Source organism: Sceloporus occidentalis, unplaced genomic scaffold (genome assembly GCF_023333645.1).
Source record: "Sceloporus occidentalis isolate IW3139 unplaced genomic scaffold, rSceOcc1.0.p SCAF_1, whole genome shotgun sequence".
NCBI classification, from domain to species: domain Eukaryota; kingdom Metazoa; phylum Chordata; class Lepidosauria; order Squamata; family Phrynosomatidae; genus Sceloporus; species Sceloporus occidentalis.
Window position 1 is genome coordinate 183,497,885 of NW_028316981.1, and position 22,722 is coordinate 183,520,606.

Below are 22,722 nucleotides of genomic sequence, written 5' to 3' on the forward strand. Positions count from 1 at the left end.
GCGGACAAAAGCAAGAACATTTTCTTCTCATTTGTATTGATGCATTTTAATATTTTTATAAGGAAGGAAAGAAGGATGGCAGGAAAGAGAGTGAGAAGGAAGGAAGGAAAGAGAGAGGGGGAAGGGACGGAGGGAGGAGGGAAATAAAGATGGAGGGAAAGAAGGAAGGAAGCAGAGGGAAGGAGAGGAGGGAAAGAAAGGGAAGGAAGGAAAGGAAGGAGGGAAGAAGGAAAGACGGAAAGAAAGAGGAAGAGAGAGAAGGAAGGAGGGGGGAAGGAAGGAAAGAGGGAGGGGGAAGGGAGGGAGGGAGGAAGGGAACAGGTGCAGTGGGGGGCGGAGGAGCGTGAGCGCCCTCCCCTTCTCTTTGGGGCGGGAGGAGGGAGGAGGGGGCGTCGGCGTGACGTCAGTCGGGCTCCTCCTCCGAGGGGCGTGGCCTGAGCATCCCCTGCTGCTGCTGCTGCTGCTGCTGCTGCCTGTCTCCTTCTTCTTCCCTTTCTGCCAGACCTCGAGGAGAGGCGCTGCGATCTGGGCGGCGGAGGAGGAGGAGGAGGAGGAGGGTGGTCTTCGGGGGCTGCGCTGCGGAGGGCCAGGCGAAGGAGGGCCCCTTCTCCTTCTGCTTCTTCTTCTCCGGGGGATCCTCCAGCGCCTGCCTCCAGGGGCCTGCGGGGGTCTCCCCCTCCCCTGCAGCCTCCCTCCCTCCTGGGCTTCTGCTGCTGCTGAGCCCCTTCCCCCCTCAGAGCCCCCTTCTTTTCCCCCTCCTGGGCCCCCATTGACCCCATGAGGTTTTTCAGGCTGACCTTCAAGTGCTTCGTGGATTGCTTCTGATTCCCCCCCCCCAGAAAAAGCCCACCCCACTCTCGACCCCCCTAGACGCCCCCTTCCCCTCCCACCCACCCCACCGAAAAGACTCCTTGGTCCCCTTTGGGGGGCTCCCACCTCCCTCCCTGCCCCCCATATTTCCCTCCCCCTCTCCCTCCCAGAAGCATCGCCCCGATCCACTGAGAGGGGGGTGGTCCAGATCTAGGGGTGCCCCCCAGCTTCATGGCCAAGGGGGCTTCTGCTTCCTCTTCTTCATCCTCCTCCTCCTCTTCATCTTCCTCGGAGGGAGGAGGCCACACTGGGAGCATCATCTACAGCGTCTCCTCTTTGGGGGACCCTCCAGAGAAAAAGAGGGGGTGCCCCACCGATCCCCCCACAGCAGCCATCCTCATGTGCCAAGGGCCCCCCAATACGAAAGGAGGAGGAGGAGGGGAGGCCCCGGGGGTGATGATGGACCCCCCAGGCCCGGCCCTGGCTTTGCCTCCCCCGCAGAGGGAGACCTGGACCCGGCAGATGGACTTCATCATGTCCTGCGTGGGCTTCGCCGTGGGGCTGGGCAACGTCTGGCGCTTCCCTTACCTCTGCTACAAGAACGGAGGAGGTGAGCAGCAGCAGGAGGAGGAGGACCACCCCCCCACAGTGAGGGAGGGGGCTGGTCTTGGGGGAAGGGGATCCACGCGAGAAAGTGGGGGGTGCAAGGCAGGGGATCGGGCCACTGGGGAGCTGGGCTTGCAAGCAGGACCAAGGGGGGAGAGGGGCTTTGGGGGGAGAGAGTGGTATTTGGGGGGCCTCACCTCCTTGGAAGAGGGATCCAGGGGTCAACCTTGTCCTGACCAGAGCAGATGGAGAGGGAGATCTGGAGGGGGCACTTGGGGGAGGATAAAGTGATATTGGGGGTCTTCCCTTCCTTGGAAGAGGGATCCAGGGTTCAGCCTGTTCCTGCCCAGACCAGGTGGAGAGGGAGAACTGGGGAGGGGGGACTTCAGGGTCAGAGAGTGGTATTTGGGGGGTCTTCCCCTCCTTGGAATAGGGATACAGAGTTCAGCCTGTTCCTGCCCAGACCAGGTGGGGGATAGAGTGAGATTTGGGGGTCTTCCCTTCCTTAGAAGAACAATCTAGAGTTCAACCTAGTCCTGCCCAGAGCAGATGAAGAGGGAGATCTGTGGAGTGGGGGGACTTTGGGGGGTGTCCTTCCCTCCTTGGAAGAGAGATCCAGGGTTCAGCCTGTTCCTTCCCAGACTGAGGAAAGGGTCTGTCAATGCCTCAACTTTGGGACCAGATGGGTAGGGTGACCCAGGTAGGGGGGCTTTGGGGATGGAGAGATACTTGGGGATCCCCTCCTTAGAAGAAAGATCCAGGGTTCAACCTGTTCCTGCCCAGGGGGAGGAAAGGGTTTGCCATGGCCTTCAGCTTTGAGACCAGATGGGTAGGGTGACACAAGTAGGGGGGATTGCAGATCCCCTCCTTGGAGAGAGTTCCAGGGATCTGCCCAGTGGGAGGGAAAGGCCTACCAGAGTGTTCAGCCTTCAGACCAGATGCTTGATAGCCCCCCTATTCAGATCACCTACCCTACTGTCATCTGGGTAGGGGGGCTTTGGGGGGATAGAGTGGCATTTGCGGGTGTTCCTCTCCTTGGAAGAACAATCCAATGTTCAACCTGTTCCTGCCCATTGGGAGGAAAAAGTCTGTCAAAGTGTTCAGCCTTGAGACCAGAGTGTTTTCTCAAAGATCTCTTCCTTTGAGATACCAACTCCTCAGCAATCCTGTTCTACTGTTCAGGGACTCAATAGGAAAAAAGGCAATTCAAGATGCCTTGGAAGGGCTGAGACTCATCAGTTCCTATAAAACAGTGATTCTCAACCTTCCTAATGCCACAACCCCTTAATACAGTTCCTCATGTTGTGGTGACCTCCAACCATAAAATTGTGGTGTCTCAGTTCCTAAGACCATCGGAAATATGTGTTTTCCTATGGTCTTAGGCAACCCCTGTGAAAGGGTCATTCAACCCCCAAAGGGGTCACGCGACCCACAGGTTGGGATCCGCCGCTATAAAAGGAGCAGCAAACAAAGAGCAGAGTCAAGGCATTGCACTACAGAATCCCTTTCAAAAAATGAAACCCTTACGTGGAATGTGCGCAAAAAGGCATGCTTCTGAACATGTACATAGGTGCTTTAATAACAGCACATCCCGGCGCCATATGCCTCTGGGATTGAGGGAACAACTCAGTCTGTAGAGGCTGTGTGGGATTCCTGGGCAATGTTGACAGGACCTTACATTTGGGGAACAAAAGATGAGTGAGTCGAACCTCAAAGGAGGTATTTTTGCCAGGTTGATCATCCTGGAGGCAGCAGATGGAATCCCAAAAGTGAGATGCCGGGAAGACAGGAGTGCAAGTGTGTGTTGGATATTGCCATGTCTAAAACTGCCTTAGGGTAAGGAAGATAGATGACAGAGACCTCAGTTGCCGCTTCCAGAGGGGAGGGTTAAGAAGTGATTCTGTTTTAGAAGATCCACAAAATGCGCCTGGCCCTGGAATGAGATCTTGGTTTGCCCTGGTTGAAATCCAAGTGAGGGTGGAAGACAGAGTTGCAATTAGATACGGAAGATGAATCTTGCCTCAGCTGGAAATGCCCAAGGCCAGGGAAGGATACGACTTGTTGGCACGGTGCTGTCCTGAGTGTGTCGCCACCCCACACATCTGTTTGCTAGGCAAGGTACAAAGTGCAGCCTCTCCGCCTTGCAGAACTTGCTGGTTGCTTACAGCAGCAAAAGAAGAAAGAGAAAGAATTGTAGCTTAAGCCATCAGTGGTAGTATAAAGCAACTGAGGCATGTGCCCAGTTAGGCATGGGCAGGAATGCCATCAGGGGGCAGTACTACAGTATCTCCAACAGCACTACTGGGCAAGACAGCAAGGAGTCAGCAGATGTTTCTTTTTGCCCAACATGATCACGAGTCCCCACCCTATCCCTATTCCGTCAGTATGCCCTTCCCCTTCTGGCACACCAATTTGTGCCATCCAGCCTTGGCCTATCCTTATCCTAGATGAGTGACAGTGTTTAGGACTTGTTTGCCTATCCCAGTGACTTCCACAGTTTGACTGATATGTGAGACTGTAGCTGTGGACATATCTGTACTAGGCGTACTTAAGCTATGTTTGTGCCTGAGATTAGTAATAATAATAATAATATGGTTTTTCTATATATTGGTGTATACATACACATTCACTTTCACTGATAAATATAAGAGGCAGGGAAATTCTCTTGTGCTGCCAATCCTGTTGAATGGAGGTGGGCAAGCCTGTGGTCTTGTCCATAGTGAGCCAGAGCTGCAACCTGTGCCAGATCCCACCTGGCACCTCTTTTAAGGGCACCCAGAATCTCCTGTCTCCCCTTGACTCGCAGTAGGGCTGCCGGCCGAGGCAAATCTAGCTGTGAGGCAAATATAGGGTTGATTCCTCCAAAACAATAGGGTAGAAATGGCCAGGGGTCTTTGCTCTTCTCCTGCCTCCTAATTTTCTGTGTCAAATCCTGCCTTCTCCATTATTGTTTAAAGTGGCGGTTGCCCTCAAACAAGCGCTGGATGGAAACTAAGCTCACTGGGAGAAGAATGACCTCTATGGGGACCTTTGCAGGAGAGAATTGGCAGACACAGGAAGGGCTAAGCACTGCTTTCACCCACTCTCCATTCCTCCCATGTTAAAAAAAAGAGCAATCCTGTCCTCACATTCCCTGTTATATTGACAAATGGGGGGAAGGAATACATGCTTCTGGAGGTAATGCCTTGCTTTGTGTCTTGGGGGTGGGAGCAGGGATTTGTTTACTTATTGCATTTATATCTCTCCTTTTCTTCAAAGAATTCAGGGCCGCATACATTGTAGATGCCTCTGACTCCTCTCCATTTTATCCTTACGGCACTCCTGTGCAGTAACCAGCCCAAGGTCACCCAAGGAGCTCCATAGTTAAATGGAGATATGACGCCAAGCCTCTCAAGGCCTCGTTTGACACTGCCACATTCCCCTGCTAACTTCTCCAGGACAGAGGTGCTTTTTATCTCTGAGTTTCATAGAAGCACAAACTTACTGATAAGCCCCCGCCACCACTAACACCGAAAACCCCCCATCATTTAAGCTAATCATCTCCCAAACTGATGCCCTCGGGATATCTTGGGCTACTGCTTTCATCATTCCCAGCCAACATGGCCAATGGCCAGAGATGATGGTGTATCCCCAAACATCTAGAGAGCATCAGGTTGTGGGAAAGCTAATTTGGGCTCCTTGAGGGGCTCTACAGACCTCCCCAAAGGGACAGCGGGATGCTGCCCCTTTCCTAGCCGGATCAGAGCTGCAGCAAACTCCAGCCCAGCCCTGATGCAGCCTTTTCAGGCTGCAAAAAGGAGCCACAACAAGCGGCTTCTTTTTGCACCCTCAAAAGGGCAGCATGACTATATGGCACTCCTTCAGCGCTGTGTCAACTGGACACAGCGCTGAAGGTGCACCATGATGCCACATGCCATGTGGAGCGGCGTGCAGCATCATGGCACCCTGGGGACAGAGTCAGGGCGTGTGTTATCTGGACCCAATGCCCTGACTCCATGCCCAGGCCAGCCTATAAAGGGCCTAAGTCATTTAATTGTATATATGAAAGCAAACATCCCCTGGTGAGAGCCAAAAGTGTAATAGATGCAGCGACAGCTCCCTGAATCTGAAGAAAGCCTGAATAGACAAGAGCTGTCTGGCAGGCTGGCTTTCCTTAGCTAAATCTCAGTGGAGCTCCAATTGGTCATCCCACAGGCCTTGAGCTGATACAAAATACTTTGTGAGTCATCCACTAAATTAAAAAACAGTGGAAGGGAAAGGGAAATAAGTCATCAAGGCTTAAGCTGAGGTCCAGGACCTGTTTCTCCAAGCAGGGCTCAGCACCAAAGCAAAGGAAGTAGTTATGCTTATGGTACACTCTTTGCATGTCCAGGGGCACTGCCCACATGAAGCCTGATAGTTAGCCATCTCCCACCTTCACATGTATGTATATTTCTTGACTCCCAGACCAGAAGTCAAAGCTTTTCAGGCTACCTTGAATTTCCTCTTGGCACATCTTCACTTAGAAATGAGGAGTGGGAAGCTAGCTCTGGAGTCACCTGCATCTCTGTGTTACAATGTGTGACGCTGTCGGGATCTCGCTGTGCCTCATGTTCCCACCATTGCTCCAGTCTTGATTCAGTGCCAATTGACTACGTAGGACAATGCCAATTTTGCCATCTCATTCTCCCTAAGGATTTCATGCTTTTCTCCTTATTGCCTTTTGGAGGTGAGAAGGACAATCAGAACTCAGACTGCAAGGTGAGGGTACTCTTCTGATTGCGACAATATGATTACACACACACACCACCTGGGAGGCTGGTAAATGGAGCAAGCCCTGCTGAGACCTCTATGAGACCTTTCCCCCGCCAAGTACTATCTGCAATATTTTTTACAGAGCCAATGAAGTGTAGGATTTGAACTAGGAAAATTTGGGAATACATCTGCACTCAAACAGATGAAAAGTTACTTGGTGACCTTTTGCTAGTCACAATCATTTTGTGTATATTTAGACAAGATGCTGCTTATGGGTTGGCAGTTTTCAGCAGAAAGTCTAAACCTTCATTTGTGTTTGTGAAGTCAGTGTTCCATAAGATATTTTCATGGGATTAATTTTAATAGCATGAACAGATTCCAGTCCTGGCTTTTACTTCTGAGAAAGAGAGAAGGGAGGAAGGAAACAAGGGGAAATATTGGGGTGTTGTTTTTTCTTCAAACTCGGTTATGAAAAGGCAGTAGATTTTGGTTAACAGAATTAGGAAACATAAGGTTTCAGCTTTCAGCTATTTTGTGCAAGCACCTTCTGGGTAGGATGAATTATTTCCCTTTTTACTGGAAGGATCTGGGATTTGTCCTTCTGGGATGTTTTGACACAACTTGTAGATCTTGTTATGCTAATAAAGTCTCATTAAATGGACTGAAGTTGAGCTAACACCCAAGGATTTGCCAAAACGTTGAATTTGGCAAGTGGCCTAGAGGCAGTGTGTGTTTGTCTAAGTGTACGAGAAGGGCACATGACCTATGCCATTAGATGCTTCGTTTTTGCTTTTTCCCCCCTGCTACTGTCCTAGACCCTGGGAAAAGAATGCATTTCTCTAGGCCCGTAAAGAAGAGAAAGAGAGCAAGAGCAAGAAATGGCACAAACAACCCTTAGCGTGGCCAATATATCTCTCTCAGTTCTCAGCCCTGACAGTGTGAGAGTTTAAACTGCTCTAATAACATTTTGAGGCTTATAGGAGCTCAGGAGGAGGGGAAAAATATGATCCAGGCAATCAAAAGAGCTGGATAGCAGCAGCAGTTAGGAAGGGAACCATAACTGTGTGGAAGGATGCAGAGAGTTCAGAAAAGGAGTGAGTTGGAATGATGGGTGTTGTCAGTGTTGGTTGGGGGTAGGTTAGAGCTGAAATGGGAGATAAAGAGGCATTCATTGAAAGACCTCACTGGTCTGGAATAACTTTTTTTCTCCCAACTTGGCTGTACTTCCTAGAGAAAGTGGCTCGAAGCAAGAGGGTGTTGGCTTATGCCAAGGCACTACACGTTAAAACTAACCTGTTGTGATGTGTAGTCAGCCAGCACAAATGTTGATAAATTGCCACAGAATGGTGTAGGCCCAGGCTACAGCTTCTGGGGGCTAATCCAAAGGTGGAAGGTGCCTTTTATGCTGACTATGCTGATGTTCAGTTGGGCTGTGGGCTGGAGATTCCCTCTTTATGGCAACGAGGACAGAGAATCTGATGTGTGCAACAGTCTCTGTGTGGGCTCATTCATACGTGCCAAAAAAAGGAAAAAATGTTGCCACAATTTTCCAGCCACTGATTTGTATGCCTGAGCTCACTCATCCCCAGAACCAGAACTGGAGGACAGATTCTGCAGCGAGTCTATCACGAGGGGCCTGATGACGTCTGAGGGAATGGGTGACTCAGCCTCCCGCTGATTCTGATCCCCCAAAGGTACATCACTGACACACCACCAGCCCAGTCTGGCAAACCGGTGGTCTTTTAGGTGCAGCCATGTCCTTGAATAGGAAGTAAGAAATCAGCACTGGTTTTTCAGTTGGTAATATAGGGTCTTATGAGACTCCCCTGCCCACTTTCCTGGCTATTGATTTCCATTTCTAGCTCACAAAGAGGACTAGGAAGTCTCTTCTTCCAGCTCTGGGCCACCTGGCAGATTTATTAGAGCATAAGTGTTTGTACACTGCAGTCCGCTTCCATGACAATTGTGAGATGCAATCAAAAATCTCAGGTGTAGACAGTGGGGAGATTGTGGATAGTGATATTTGGAGGGAGATTCAGTACAGAAAGTACTGACAGTGGCAGTTACAGCATGAATGCTGTCCATTCACAAAACCTTTGTTATGGATAGTGCAAACATTCTGGCACTAGGCAACCAGCCTTCTGAAGTTGTCCCCATGCAAATAGTTGTCACTTAGTGAAAACTCTTTGCATACAGAAGTGGATTTCTATCTCCTACTCTCATTCTTGTCTTTAATAGGTCACAGATCTGGTATGTAGAGGCAACACATGACATGTATTTATACTTGACACATATATTGGTGTCATAACTTTAATTGTCATTGCTTTCGCCAAAGAATCCTGGGACTTATTGCTTCAAGAGCAGGCTGAAAATGTCATTGGTTCTCCTTCACAAAACTACAGTTCCCAGAGTTCCCTGCAAAGGGAAGGGAAAGGAGAGAGATTAAGAATCATACTTCTGAACTACTTAACACTACCACCTATAAAGTAAACATACCCATTATATTAGAACTGATAATTAAGAGAACCAGCAGCCAGATTGCTGAGGATTAAATCTCATTAGAATCCAGATTTTCTATTCTGGAAGCCCTGCTCACTAATCCCAAGAGTGCAGAATTAGTTATGGTTATTCTTTGCAGTGAGCTCTACAGAGAGTTTGGAAAAGCTCCTTTTTTGGTTTATTGCTCTCAGAACTGCCACTGACCATGCTGGCTAGGGGATCCTGGTGTGTGTGTGTGTCTTCTTAGTTAACTTTTCCAAAGTCTTGAAAAAACACTTTGAATATGCTCAGAGTCATCTTTGTCTTTCATTATTTCTTCACATATTTCAATAGTTGCTTCTGGCTAGGAAAGTGGGTTGGGAATTAACCACAAGAGACAGTGGACATCACTAAAGATAGCCAAGTGGGAGACGGCTCGATATGACTCATGGGGCACAATTGTGAACCTAAATAGCTCCTGTTTGTTTTTCCGATTTTTTTCTATCTTGGTGACAAAATGCTTGGACTTTTGAAAATACATGCCAGCGTAGATTAATTCCGACTTAGGCTTAGTACTCGTGGAGGTGGTACAATGAAACTGCACAACTGAAGAGGGGGGTTGTTGTGGTCATTTCAAAGAACAAATTTGTTCATATTAAAACTCTGCATGTTGGGGAGAAAGCTAAGGCCCAGAACAGATGGGCCAAATGCGCCGTGATTGCGCTGATACTAGGGTTAGGGACTGGGTACTAACCGCACGGTCCCTATCCCTAGCACGGTGCGATGGTGGAGTAATGGTGCCATCATTTTGACGTAAGCGATGCACAGCATCCACATGTCACTTATGTCGTGTGTGCGCCAGTGGCACACTCGTGACATCACTCCAGCGCCACAAAAAGAACTCAGAAACGCCATCCCTCCAGAGTTTAAATGGGTGCCTGTGGACCACCGTTTTGTGGTGATCTCTACTGCCCCAAGCTAGGACAATTCCCCCAACATGCTAGCTTTCTATGTGCAAACACTGAAAAGAAAGAAAAGTATTTCACCATGTGATGCCATACCTGTGGTCTGAAATGGTCCTAACCAGAGTTTTCCCACTGTAGTAAATACTAGGCTGCAGATAAAGCCCTGCACCCTGTTTGCACTCACCAGGTCCCATTGCATTCACTGGGTCCATCTCCCAAAGATGAACAGGTTCCCCAATCGCTGCTCTGTTAATCCCCATGGGAAAGATCTTACATCCCCAAGATTATCCTCTTAACCAGGGATTTGCAGGAAGAAGAGCAGGGCTCAGGCCTTCCCATAGTCCAGGGAGCTGTGATATTAATAGCATCCCTTGAGGTGATTCACACTAAGATCCACGTGCACACTGGGAACACACAGGGTTGTCAGTCATAGCCTCAGGGCTGGCGTGTCAGTGTGACAACGGTAACAAGAAAAGCTAAGGGCTGTTTAGGGAAGGAGGGGTTTAATATTGACAGAGGATGCCAGCCAAGCTGCAGATATTGTAGCCAATATGGCTAATGCCAAATACTGAGGGAATCTTTCTGGTCCTGGGAACAGAAAAGAGACTTAACAGAGATAAAGTTCAGAAGGACCTAGGCATATTTTTTTCTCTTAAATGCAGGGAAAACATTATGTTTTCTGCTTCTCCCCTTTCTAGCTCCCTAGCAGCTATCTCATACATCTGTCCTTGCTCTCCGTGTTTCACAGAGGTTTGCCTTGGAAACACTGTATCTCCAAACAGAGCCACCAGGATTCATCTCTGTTAAACAGAAAGGGTTTGGAGGAGAGGGATTAAGAGGTGCGGCTTGTGCATATATTTTTATTCACCAAAAAAACCCCAGGTATTAATATTGGCTGCATAATACAGTTTCTAGAGACTTTCAGGTTTCTGTATATAGAGGTATAGAATGATTGTAGGCCAAGGGTAATGAAGAATGTATTTCAAGGTGTGCTGGCCAAGGTGGTATCTCAGGGCCTGAACAGACAGGCCAAAATGAAGCTGCTTCGGGTCATTTTGGAGGTATGCTGTTTAAATGACACACACATTTTAAAAAGCCAGAAGCTGTGCCAAAGCTGCGCTCCAGTCCTTAGGACTGGAGGGTGGCTTTGGACAGCTTCCAGCCTCTTAGGACACATACATCTTTTAAACAGCATGCCTCCAAAGTGACTCGAAGCAGCTTTATTTTGGCCTCTCTGTTCCGGCCCTTAGTCTTCTAGTGCATTTGCTTCCAGTGGCCTGTACAGAATCTTACATCCTTTTCAGTGAACAAAACAGGGACAAATTAAGAGAATTTGTGTGAATCTCTGTATTTCCTACATGACATACAAGTCAGGAGTTCTTATGGCAGAATTCTGATCACTTTGGCAATTTAGTTATTTTTTTTTTAATATTGGGGCTGGTATAGAAGTATAATGGGGCTCTTGCTTACTTTGTACTGCTCACCTGGCCACAGGTGTGTTCCTCATCCCTTACCTTCTTATTGCCCTCATTGGCGGGATTCCCATCTTCTTCCTGGAAATTTCCTTGGGGCAGTTCATGAAGGCCGGGAGCATCAACGTATGGAACATCGCACCGCTCTTTAAAGGTAAGAGACTCCCTTCCCTTGGGCCAAGTAGTTCCTTCTTTTTACACCCTCCTCTAGGAATGATTCCCAACAGGTTGCTGCCTGTGGCAAAAGTTTCGGCTTGTCTTCTAAACTCCCTCTTCCCCTCCCTTAAAGTGACCTCCTTGGCATTTACCTCATTTTTGCAAAATTCTGTGCACTGAGTAGCAACACAAGCTGCCATTTTAATGTCTCATGACGCTCCAGAGCAGTACCTTTTGGCAAATTGTTACAGATCTAGATGCCAACTGTTACTCACAGCACAAGGCTAAGAGCTGGCTTGTTTTGTTTTCAATGAAATCTTGGGGTAGATGTTGGCATCAGGCCCTATTAAATCACTGGGGCACCAGTTGCTGCACAAAATTTGCTGGATCCTGGCAGTGGTTCTGGTAGAAATTCCTGTTCACACTGGCATGGATGATTACGATTGATGGATATTGAAATGAATTTAGTATGCTTCCTCCCTTCCCCTCACTCATATCTCCCCATTCACCTCTATATTTGAAAGGTCCTTCCATGAGTGTTACCTGGAGAACAGAAACTGAGCATCTTCTTCCTTTAGCTGTTGTTCACAGAATTCCTATTGAGAAGGGATGCAGAGCTGTGGTCTTTCAGATATTGATAGACTTCAGCTTTCATCATCCTTTACCATTGGCTGTGCTGGCTAGGGCTGATGGGACTTGCAGTACAACAGGGACTGTCCAATTCCTTTCCCTACTGTTGAGGGCCAAAGATAGATTACATGCAGATGAAGTTGCTGTGGAGCAACTTCACTCCCAAAGTCTCTTTAAAATATTAGGCTGCAGCCCAGGGCTGGGAATTGTGGACCCTCCAGATATTGCTGAACTACAGCTGCTAGGAGTCCTGGCCAACATAGCCAGTGGTGAAGAATGCTGGGAGTTATAGTTCAACAACATCTGGGAGGGCATAGGATTCCCACCCCTGATGTACAGTATCTGATTCCCTCTAGTCAAGTGATTCTAAATGTTTGGCCATGCAGTTTTTTGTTATTTGTTCCGGAAGCTACAGTCTGTATGGACAATGGTGTGGGTATGGGAATTGAAATCCAGAACATCTGGAGGGCCAGGGGTTCAAAACTACTGCTCTCAGTGAGCTATTTGCTGTTCAACAGGCAGATAACCCTGCCTGTTACTGCTACTGGTAAATACTAGACTGCCATCCTCACTGCAAATTGATGCACAACATATAATTCTGATTTATAGACCGTGGGTTGGACAAGAATGAGTTCAAGGACTGATCACTATTATTATCAAGGTAGTAGCAAAAGAATAAATTAAGCTGAGGCTACAATGTTAAAGAGAGATGCCAGGTAGTGAGGGTGGAGTACAATGATATCCGGAGAAGAAGAGGAGTAGGTTAAAGGCAGACACCATGATTCTTGAGGAGCACAGCATGTCCGAATAGCTTTTGGAATTCCTTCCCAAAAATAATATAATTATCCAAATTTTCTTAATTTACATAATTTATACATTTGGAGTAGCCTAGTTTGGCCAGTGCAGAATTTACATTTTTGCAGAGAGTTTCTCAGGTATATAAAATTACTTTGCTCACTGAAATATCTGGTAGCTGGGGCAGTACTGCACACTTTTCAAGAAAGGGCCTCTCATTATTCCTGGCTTCTCTCCTCATGTAATGCATATTCTCCAAACAGGACTGGGGTTTGCCTCCATGGTGATCGTCTTCTACTGCAACACCTACTACATCATGGTGCTTGCTTGGGGTTTCTATTACCTGGTGAAGTCTTTCACGGCCACCCTACCCTGGGCAACCTGCGGGAACGTGTGGAACTCCCCTGAGTGCGTCGAGATCTTCCGTCATGAAGACTGTGCCAACGGCACTGCCAATGGCAACCTGACCTGTGATGAACTCTCCGACAAGAGATCACCTGTCATCGAATTTTGGGAGTGAGTCTTGGCACATTATATCATCCTGCCCTGCTCTAGCCATCTGAGTCTTTTAAGATGGATTGGGTTTTGGTGCCGTCTTGACCAGCAAGATGGTTGAAAATGCCTTCTCCCACTTCCCTTCCACTCTGTGCTCACATTTCTTCTTCCGGATTGTAGGAATAAAGTACTGCGTCTGTCAGGAGGCCTGGAGTTCCCTGGAGCTATCAACTGGGAGGTGACCCTCTGCCTCATCGCCTGCTGGGTCCTTGTCTATTTCTGTGTCTGGAAGGGTGTCAAGTCCACAGGAAAGGTAGGAAGTTTGGGGGAGATAGCCTGGCTGGGCTAGGGAAGGGGAAATTTATTAGAATCTGAGGGAGAAACAATGAGTGAATTCTGGTGGAGAACATGTAGGATGCCTAGGAAAGTGACTAATTCCTCAAAGTATTCCCTGTTCTCTTGAAAACTGCCTCCTTCCTGAAAACCCATTGCTCCTGGTTCCATGAAGGCTCTCACATCCATGGAGATGGTGTGATGCTTAAAGGATGGATGGAAAGATTTGCATGAATGTACTTGTTTGCTCCTGTTTTCCTCCAAGGAATTGGTCCTTCTCCCCATTGCCATCTTCACAATAACCCTGTGATTTAGGTTAGGCTGAGAGGGATGGGCCAAAGTTCAGTCAAGTGAGATTGATGGCCATGTAGATCTTATCCCATCTTAGTCCCGTGGTTCTAACTGTTACACTGGATAGTTTTAAAGAATGAATAGAGATAGGAGCACAGATACAACTTAGGATAAAGGAGGAATAGAGATTGTGTGAGACGCGGATATGCAGACAAAACTGCATTTTAAAAATGAAAGCAAAGAGATGGTGCAGGTGATTGTGTGTAGATAATGTCTCTCTGGGGCTTGGAGGAATTGATGGAGATTTGTGGAAGGCCATGAGAAGCATATAGAGATGAACAAACCTTGGGCAAATCTCTAAAGTTGAGATAAAGCTGAGTAAAGGCTCAGGTGATGATTTGTGAGAGTGGAGTGACCATCACCCTGGCATCACTATGGAGCACCCTCAAGCCATCACTGTAGAGAACCGTCAAGCCTATGAACACAATGGTCTAGTAGCATGTTCAGTCCTAAGTATAAATTTGTATCATTTCAGTTAGGTCTGGTAGTGAGAAGGTAGGATGAAGACCAGTCATAGCTTTTTGTAGCTGGTATCAGCATTGTATAGCTCCATGCCCCCGAAAAACCTGCAACTGAGGTTATAATTTATATAAGAGAAGACAGTTGGTGAAGTCCCATGTTGCTGAGAATGTTAAAGTTTAACACTGGTACATTGAGTTGGGTCTGGAAGTACATAATTCTCATTGGTATCCCTAATCTCACCCAAATGGTTTTAATAGGGAGGCCATTCATATCAAGAGAGCCAGTGTGGTGTAGTGGTTTGAGTGCTGGATTACAATTCTGGGGGACCAGGGTTTGATCACTGCTCAGCCATGGAAACCAGCTTTTTGACCCTGAACAAGTCACATTCTCTCAGCCTCAGAGAGCCTCTGAACAAATCTTGCTAAGAAACCCATTGATAAAGTTTTCACCTTAGGGTCACCTTAAGTCAGAAATGACTTGAAAACACACGGCAACAATAAGAAGTAAACTGAAGTCTACGAAAGCTCATGCTGCCAACTTCTTTCTTTCAGTTCGTCTCAAAGGTGCTACACGATCTCTCTGCATACTGATTCTACAGACTAACATGGCTGCATTTTTGAATTCAATAACTACAGCCAGTCATTTCAAAGACACCAGTGTGTACAAATGTTGTCACAGTACACAGTACCTGGACATCCCTTGAATGCATTGGCCAGGGAATGGGCAAAGATGAGACAGGGCAGGCCCCAAACATGTTAGTGCCGGAGACAGAAAATCCAAAAGGACATTCAAAAGAATGATGACACACTGGTGAGTTGGACAGGAGTGTGTGCTGTCTTTATGTCAGTCTGGATTCCATAGGAAAAATGTCTGAGTTTCAAATGAGACATGACACTCATAACCGCAACTGAAGTCTTGCCTTATCTATATTAATCAGAGAAGAATCACAAAATACAGATAGAGCCTGTGGAAGGGTAGGCTGAATTCTTCCCCTGCCTGCATATTTTGCCCAAAACACAGTGTGCCCCAGCTGTCTTTTCCCCTCACCCTTCTTGTAGCAGGGCTTGCTTCCATTCTGGGAGCTCCATTGGGAGAAAACGCCAGCTGGGATTTAGCAGTTGTGAGGCAAAAATTTGTGGGCTGAATTGATTTTGGTTCTTTTCTTTCAACTGGTCATGCCCAATTTTATTTCACATGTATCCTAGTCTTCACTTGTAATAGAGATTTGAGAGAAATCCCACTTTTGGCACATAGATCTTCAGCCTTTTGGGGGCTTTAGTAAATTGTCATGTAATTCCTTTTTCCAAATTTGTTCCTGTTAATAGAAGTTCAGATCCACATCCTGAGGTAGATGCCTCGTGTTGCTTCAGTTGTTATTCCCACCTCACTCCTGTCTTAGCAAAGGGTGGCCACTTTCCCAAGTAAGGGTTTCACAGATAGAGGATCCCAAGTTCTTGTTAGATGAAGCCAAGCCAACCCTTTCTCTGGCTGCATCCACACTGCAGAAATAATCCAGTCTGACACCATTTTAACTGCCATGGCTTAGTGCTATGGAATACTTGTCATTGTCAGAGAGCTCTAGTGCTACTACAAACTACAGTTTCCAGAATTCTATCACACTGAGCATGGCAGTTAAAGTGATTTCAAACTGGATTATTTTTGCAGTGCAGATGCAGCCTTTGCCGGCAAAGATGGTTCTGGGTAAAGACACTGCCATATTTGCCTAAGGCAAATCCTGAAGTTCTTTATCAAATAAAAATCTCCAAGGAATGTTTGAGAGCAGTTTTAATAAGACTAGGCACAGTCCTCCTCGGTGTAGTGGGTAAGAGTGAAGGAAAGTTTCTTCACAATCCTGACACAAAACACACAGGCAACACGAATATAGTTTTTTAATCATGCTATTCTGTGGGTGTCATCTAGGGCTATTGAAGCAGCTTCCCACATAGTGAGTAAGATTTTGTACTTAGGCAGTGCTTCTTAATTTTCCCTGAAGAAAAATTCTGAAGATGTACATGTAAGGATTCTTCCCTGTAAAGATTATAAAACAACCCAATAACACTAACCAAGTTTATCAATAGGGATTCAGCACACACATGTCTGTAGCTCTGAAACTGTATACCCACCGAAAACTGCTTTAACCCAACTCTGACCGCTAGCCTGAATCCTGTGTACCCTGACTATTACTTTTTCTCCAGCATTGTCAGACTCAAAAATGACATTGTGGTGGATTGACTATGAAGCAGAGAGCTTCCCTTTCACAGCCTTGCTGCCTGAGATCTTCCTAAATGGGGGTAGCAGGGATCGGACTTACATGTCCAAAACGTGTCCCATTTTCTGCTGTGTGTTAAAGATCCTCCTTTGGCCACACAGTGAGGATATAAAATATTTCTTCCTACTCCTCCACCCCATCCCTTTCTCTGTTTTACACACACACACACACACACACACACACACACACACTTCATTCCCCCCTCCAGACACCCAGCGCCTGCTTCTCTGTTTCCTGTGCATGGCAAATGGATTTGAAATCCCACCCGTCAGCAAGTTCCATGCCTGAGAGAGTCTGACATTTCTCGCCAGACAGCAGCTGGAGGTGGGGGGCAGGAGCCTCAGGGCCTCAGCAGGCAGACACACACGTGGCTCCGCTTTTGCTTCCCACACTTGGCCACTTGTGTTCACGTGGCTTGGGTGAGGAGAGGTTGCCAAGATCAGGCCGTTTGATGGACAGATGCCTCTCCAGACCTGTGCTCTTATTTATTTATTTATTTATTTTCCTTGGGAGTGGAGACTCAGAGGTAGGGTATCCTTATGGAAGAGAGGATAGGACGTCTGCATGACAAGCTATGTCAGCTGAAATTCTGAAACTATGCAAGGTACAGGATCTCTGTCCTCTTATTAGGCAACCCCAAGAGGTTCTCAAAGATCTCAAATAAGATCCAGAGGGAAGGCAGAGCATTCAGAGCCTTGGTCCCTTTGTTGTTGTTGTTAGCTGCCTTTGAATCAATCTCGACTCATGGTGACACTGTGAATGAGATGTCTCCAAGCCCCCTATCCTCTACCTCTCTCCTCAAGTCCTGTAAATTCATTCCTGAGACCTCCTTAATAGAGTACATCCATCTAGCATGGGTTCTTCCTCTCTTTCACCTTCCCTCTACCTTCTCCAGCATCATTGTCTTTTCTAATGAGTCCTGTCTTCTCGTGATGTAGCCAAAGTACAACAGCCTCAGTTTAGCCATTTTGGCTTCCAGGGAGAGTTCAGGCTTGATCTGGTCAAAAACCCATTTGTTTCTCTTTTTGGCCATCCACAGTATCCTCAGCACTCTTCTCCAGCACCACATCTCAAATGATATTCTTCCTATCTGCTTTCTTCGCTGTCCAACTCTCACATCCATTCATGGTAATAGGGAATACAATGGCTTGTCCCTTTAAGTGATTCTTATAATGCCAATTGGGAGAAAGCTGTTCAAAAGTGATGTCTAAGCACTTTGGCAGAGAAGAAAATATTGATCATCTGCAGGCTTATTAATCTATTGGAAGCAAATGAGAGGAAAGCCAGCTCCTTGAAGTGTGTGTGTCTGTGTGTTATGTATGTGTGTATACACAGAGAGAAAGAGAGCATTTCCATCTATAACAGAGGCTGCTTTGTAAACCTGATTTCAGTCAGTGCCCCAACAGTCCACTGAGGTCATGAATATTTAGGACCGCCAAGTTGGCATCTCAGAGAGGGCATCTGTAGCTTTAAATTCTGTGGTGCAGCAGGAGATGAGTCAGCTGCTCTTTGTCAAGTGCCACCTTATCTGCCCCCCTCCAATTCTGCTATAATGAACTGAATTACAGGTATGCCATGCAGCAGATGCAGGACAGAGGACCCAGGTTGATGCTGACTGTGGAACAAAATGGAGAGGGGTGGTACAAGGGTGCCGGGGCTTCCTTCCCTTGCACATCCTAGAGCATGTAAGATTTTTTGACAAGTAGACCCTTTCATTCCATATTGGTGTGCATGTGTCTTCATCTCAGGGCTGGAGCATGACATTTTGCTGCCTGAGGCAGAACAGCAAATGGTGCCACCCACCCCTTGCCAAAGTCATTGTGCATAGTTCCTTAGGCCAGCCAAGTTATTCTGACACCAAGGGGGGGAAATCACCCTCCTCCTTATATGTTTCCTCAGCAATAAAATAATAACAGTTATAAGGATAAGAAGTTAAAACAGCAGCTACTGTTCTTTCATGGCACCTGGAATCAAGGTGTCGATGTTGATCACATCACTTTGCCTAGCTCTGCTTTCCCATCCGTTCTGCTCTGTGATTTTTATTTTTATTTTTTTAACTTCTCTTCAGGCTTTAATGTCAACGAATCAATGTTTCTCAAACAATTTAATGTGAAATGCGCTAACACTGACATTTTCAAGCTCCGACCAGGATCCAAAGCTAATGAATTTTTGAGGCAGCACATGTAGTTCAATGGTAGTTGGCGGTTTCCATGGTGTGTGTGTGTGTGTGTGTGTGTGTGTGTGTGTAAGAGAGACACGCAGAGAGAAGAATATGACCTGGGTTTTATTCCGGACATTAAAGGACTTATCCAAAGTGTGAGGGGACAGATAGGATCCAGAACTTTCAATTGCTCCGTTAAAGTGTGGAATAAAACCCTGAGCAGAGCCACTGCACTGCTGGCTGCTCTTGGAGAGGACTTAGTGGGAACTTCCAGGGATCCCAATGCACAAACATCCAGAAGTCACCCAACATAGCATCAGTTGCTCTCTCCTTGCAGAACTGAGAAATTCCACACTAAAGTATGCAACAATTTCCTGCTTTGTAGTCAATGACTGCACTGTTTGTCCCTTGCTTTCCTAAAAGTTGCAACCTAGTTCCCTGACCCCTAATGAAGGTCACCACTCCCCCCTCCACTTAATTTTTTTATTGGCCTTTCTTCTGAACTTTTCACATCAGTGACTTTCCTGACAGGTGGAAATTCTGCTGGTGAGATTTTCCCCGGCACAGATGGTGGGGTGGGGTGGGGATTTCATATTTTTTGCATGTCTGCATATCACATTGTTGCTCAAGATGTGGAAATGTAGAAGTCCTCTCCAAAGAAGGGCATTGATATGATATCCCTGTTTAAATAGTTGAAGAGGTGTCATATTGAGGATGGAGCAAGTTTGTTTTCTGCGGCTCCAGAGAACAGGACACGGAGCAATGGATGCAAACTATGAAGTTTATTGCACTGTTCCTGCGTGGTCCGTTCTGAGAATGGAACGGAAGGAGCAGGAATGAGTGCGGAATGAGTGGGGGACAGATTTTACCACACACTCCAGTCCCTTACTCGTTCCGTTCCCCCTCTCTTCCGTTCTCAATCCGTTCCAGAGGGGGCAATTTTTGAGAACTGTTCTCAAAAAGCATTCCCTCTGGAATGGAATGGGAACAGAAGAGAGGGGGAACAGAACAAGTAAGGGACTGGAGTGTGCGGTAAAATCCATCCCCCACTCGTTCCGTTTCCTGCCGGGTCGTTCTCAGAACGGCCTACAAGCCCGATGAGATATAGAGAAGAGATTCCACCTAAACATTAGGAAGACCTTCCTGACATTCAGAGCTGTTCAACAGTGGAACACGGTCCCTCTGAGTGTGGCGGAGTATCCTTCTTTGGGGTTCTTTAAACAGAGGCTGGATGGCCATCTCTTGGGAATGCTTTGGTTGTGAGTTCCTGCATGGCGGGGGAGGAGGTTGAACTGGATCGCCCTTCTAATTCTATGATTATGTTATTTCACTTGGCTATTGTTTTTAAAAGAAAAGTTGGAAGATGCATTTATTCTTTTCTGCATATGCATATGAGCAATGGCTGGCTTTAAATCGGTGTTCTAGATTGATGGTTCAATTTGTAATGGCTGTGTTTAAGGTGTTTTAAAATTTTATGTATGCTGCTTTGTGAAGGTGGTGTGCCTAGGAAGATAGATGGTTAATATTTAGAAAAATAAATAATGCCTGCCCCCCTCTCAACCAATAATAATTTGTGCACCTTTTCTTTCCCATTCCTGGAAGTGATGGATTGTATACACTTTCCTAAACATTGCCTAGCTTTTGATTACTCTTCTTGAGAATAAATTTCCACTCCACTGCCCTCCCCCTTGGCACTGCTTCTGCTTTTCCAAAACTGAGCAGAGAGAATATTAACCAGGTCTTTCCCACACAATCTGAGGAAGTAGACGCCATCAGTAACAGAGTTGCTTGCAATAAGTTAGTTTTTGTGGTGGGAACAAGGCCACAACAAAGGCACCTTTCAAAAAGAAGTGTAACAAGTGAGAACAAAATCGCAGCCTTGGTGGTGTGGTGAGGCCCATGTTCCATTTTCTGGAGTTACTTTGAAGGCTGTTTTAGAGATAGGGACATTTCAACTGTTATGTCAATGTATTTATCCATCTTAAGGTGCCCACTGCCAGCTCAAAAGGCAAAAACAATAAAGAGTACAATGAGCAAAAAATCCTACTTCAAAAATACAAATAAATGAGTAATGATTATGAATTAAATGGCTAAACATTAGGACAAATAGTGATGACAAATTGCATCTCCAAAGGAACTCTTTATCACCCTTTTCCCTTTTCCCTCTTTCAACACAGATTGTCTACTTCACTGCTACATTCCCTTACGTGGTGCTCATCATACTGCTTATTCGAGGGGTGATGCTGCCTGGAGCTCTGGATGGGATCATCTACTATCTCAAACCAGACTGGTCCAAACTGGCCACCCCTCAGGTAAGTGGCAGGCCTGGCAGAGAGCGGGGCCGGGTGGAGCTGAAGTAGGGTTGCCAACTTAGTAACTGTCTTCTGAAGCTGTAACAGCACTTTGGTATGTAGAAATCAATAGAGCACACCAACAATGCAGTGCCATAAATATATTTTTAGCCTCACCTCTCAAAAAAGTCCCAAAAGAAACAGACCTAGATTCAGAAACAAAGATGCTGATGATATGAATCCTACAATGTGAGGAGTGCATAGTTCAGTGTTATTAGGGGAAAATTGTTAACTAGCTTGTTCCAAAGGCACCACTCACTTTATCAGAAAACCCTTTCTTTATTCATGGCTGTCCTGAAGATTTTTAGTGTCTGAAAATCTAATATGACAGGGCTTTGTGGATCTCTTTTAAGAATGCTGGGTTTTATGTTTGTCCTAGTAATAATAGAGGTTCTTTTCAGAGCTTAGCAGCATTACTTAGAAAGGGGGTCCACAACTGCTTTGACCAGGTGCTGTGCTGGTTAGGGGCTTATGGACAGTGTTGCCAACAAGCCTTGAATATTCCCCAGAATGTTTTACCAAAATCCAAAATCCCCAGAATTCCCCAATATTTATCGGAATATTCAGTCAAAATCCCTGGAAAGAAATTTATTAAATTCCCCGGATTCCAGGGAATTCCCTGGAAATTGGCAGCGCTGCTTATGGGTCCAAAAAAAAGATAAAACATTCAAGCTGTTGTTTATTGTTTGTGTTTCACCCTGTGATAATTGCATGTCCTGAAAGGTGCATGTCCTGAAATAACAACATGCTGTAAGCAGCACCTGAAGCTTTTCACAGTGGGGACATATATCTCCCCCAACCTTAATTGATGCAGTGCTGAGTAATCCAGGTTGAAAAGTTGGCAACTCTGTTCAGGAGGGGCTTGGAGCCAGGACTCTGGGTTTTCTCCTCGATCCATACCTCAATCTCTCTCTCTTTCTCTCTTTCTCTTTCTTTTTCCCCTCTCAGGTGTGGATCGATGCCGGGACCCAAATCTTTTTCTCGTATGCCATAGGACTGGGGGCACTCACTGCCCTGGGCAGCTATAACCGGTTCAACAACAATTGCTATAAGTGAGAGCCCATTTCCTATGCAGCCATCAGAGGGCAAACCAACAGGGCATAGGAGGACTGATGCCATGCCCTGAAGGATTGCCATCATTCCCCCCACTTTTTGGTCCTGCAGGGCTCCTGTCCATTTGAAAGCAGCATGGCACTTAGAAATTCAACAGGCAAAGCATCATCACTCGTTGACTCCAAGCTAGGAAGAGCTGGGCCTGTTGAACTGTGATGGGTCCTTCAGACATTAGCAAGAGTGGAGTTTCTCCGTGCCATGCACAAGGTGTCACCTGCTGTTTTCTGCACATCAAAGCGCTGTTAAAAGCAGAAGAACCAGCTCTTGTTTATTACTTGGTTGTTTTCTGTCCAGTTGGCAATCCAAGTTGACCGACTTGTCCAGTGTGCAGGACGGCTTTCTTCAGGAACCCATAAAGAAGGGCAGGGCAGAGTAGGGCAGGGAGAGGAAAACAATCACTTTCACATTCCCCTCCTTCTTGCTGCCTGTTTTCTCACACCCTGTTGAAACCTTAGCTATGAGTTAAAAGAGAAGATGACCAAAGAGTATCAAAGCAGGGAGTAAGCAGAAAGTAGATCTGCATCTACTGGCGGTTATCTGG

The 22,722-nt window shown here is 46.5% G+C and overlaps 1 protein-coding gene across 3 annotated transcripts in view; it reads left to right on the plus strand.

Annotated features, from left to right (window-relative positions):
- Window positions 1-492: 492 nt before the first annotated feature.
- The window catches only part of LOC149323000 (sodium- and chloride-dependent creatine transporter 1-like), a 45,040-nt gene continuing 22,810 nt past the window's right edge, over window positions 493-22,722 (plus strand). The window contains exons 1-6 of one of the 3 annotated variants that reach the window (XM_089486004.1): window positions 493-1,420; window positions 11,088-11,219; window positions 12,910-13,162; window positions 13,322-13,454; window positions 20,895-21,029; window positions 22,017-22,120. In XM_089486004.1, the coding sequence (XP_089342130.1) occupies window positions 1,042-1,420; window positions 11,088-11,219; window positions 12,910-13,162; window positions 13,322-13,454; window positions 20,895-21,029; window positions 22,017-22,120 (1,136 nt within the window). In that variant the 5' untranslated portion in view covers window positions 493-1,041. The remainder of the gene's footprint in view (window positions 1,421-11,087; window positions 11,220-12,909; window positions 13,163-13,321; window positions 13,455-20,894; window positions 21,030-22,016; window positions 22,121-22,722) is intronic. The other 2 variants (XM_089486010.1, XM_089486017.1) reach the window with 2 other exon arrangements.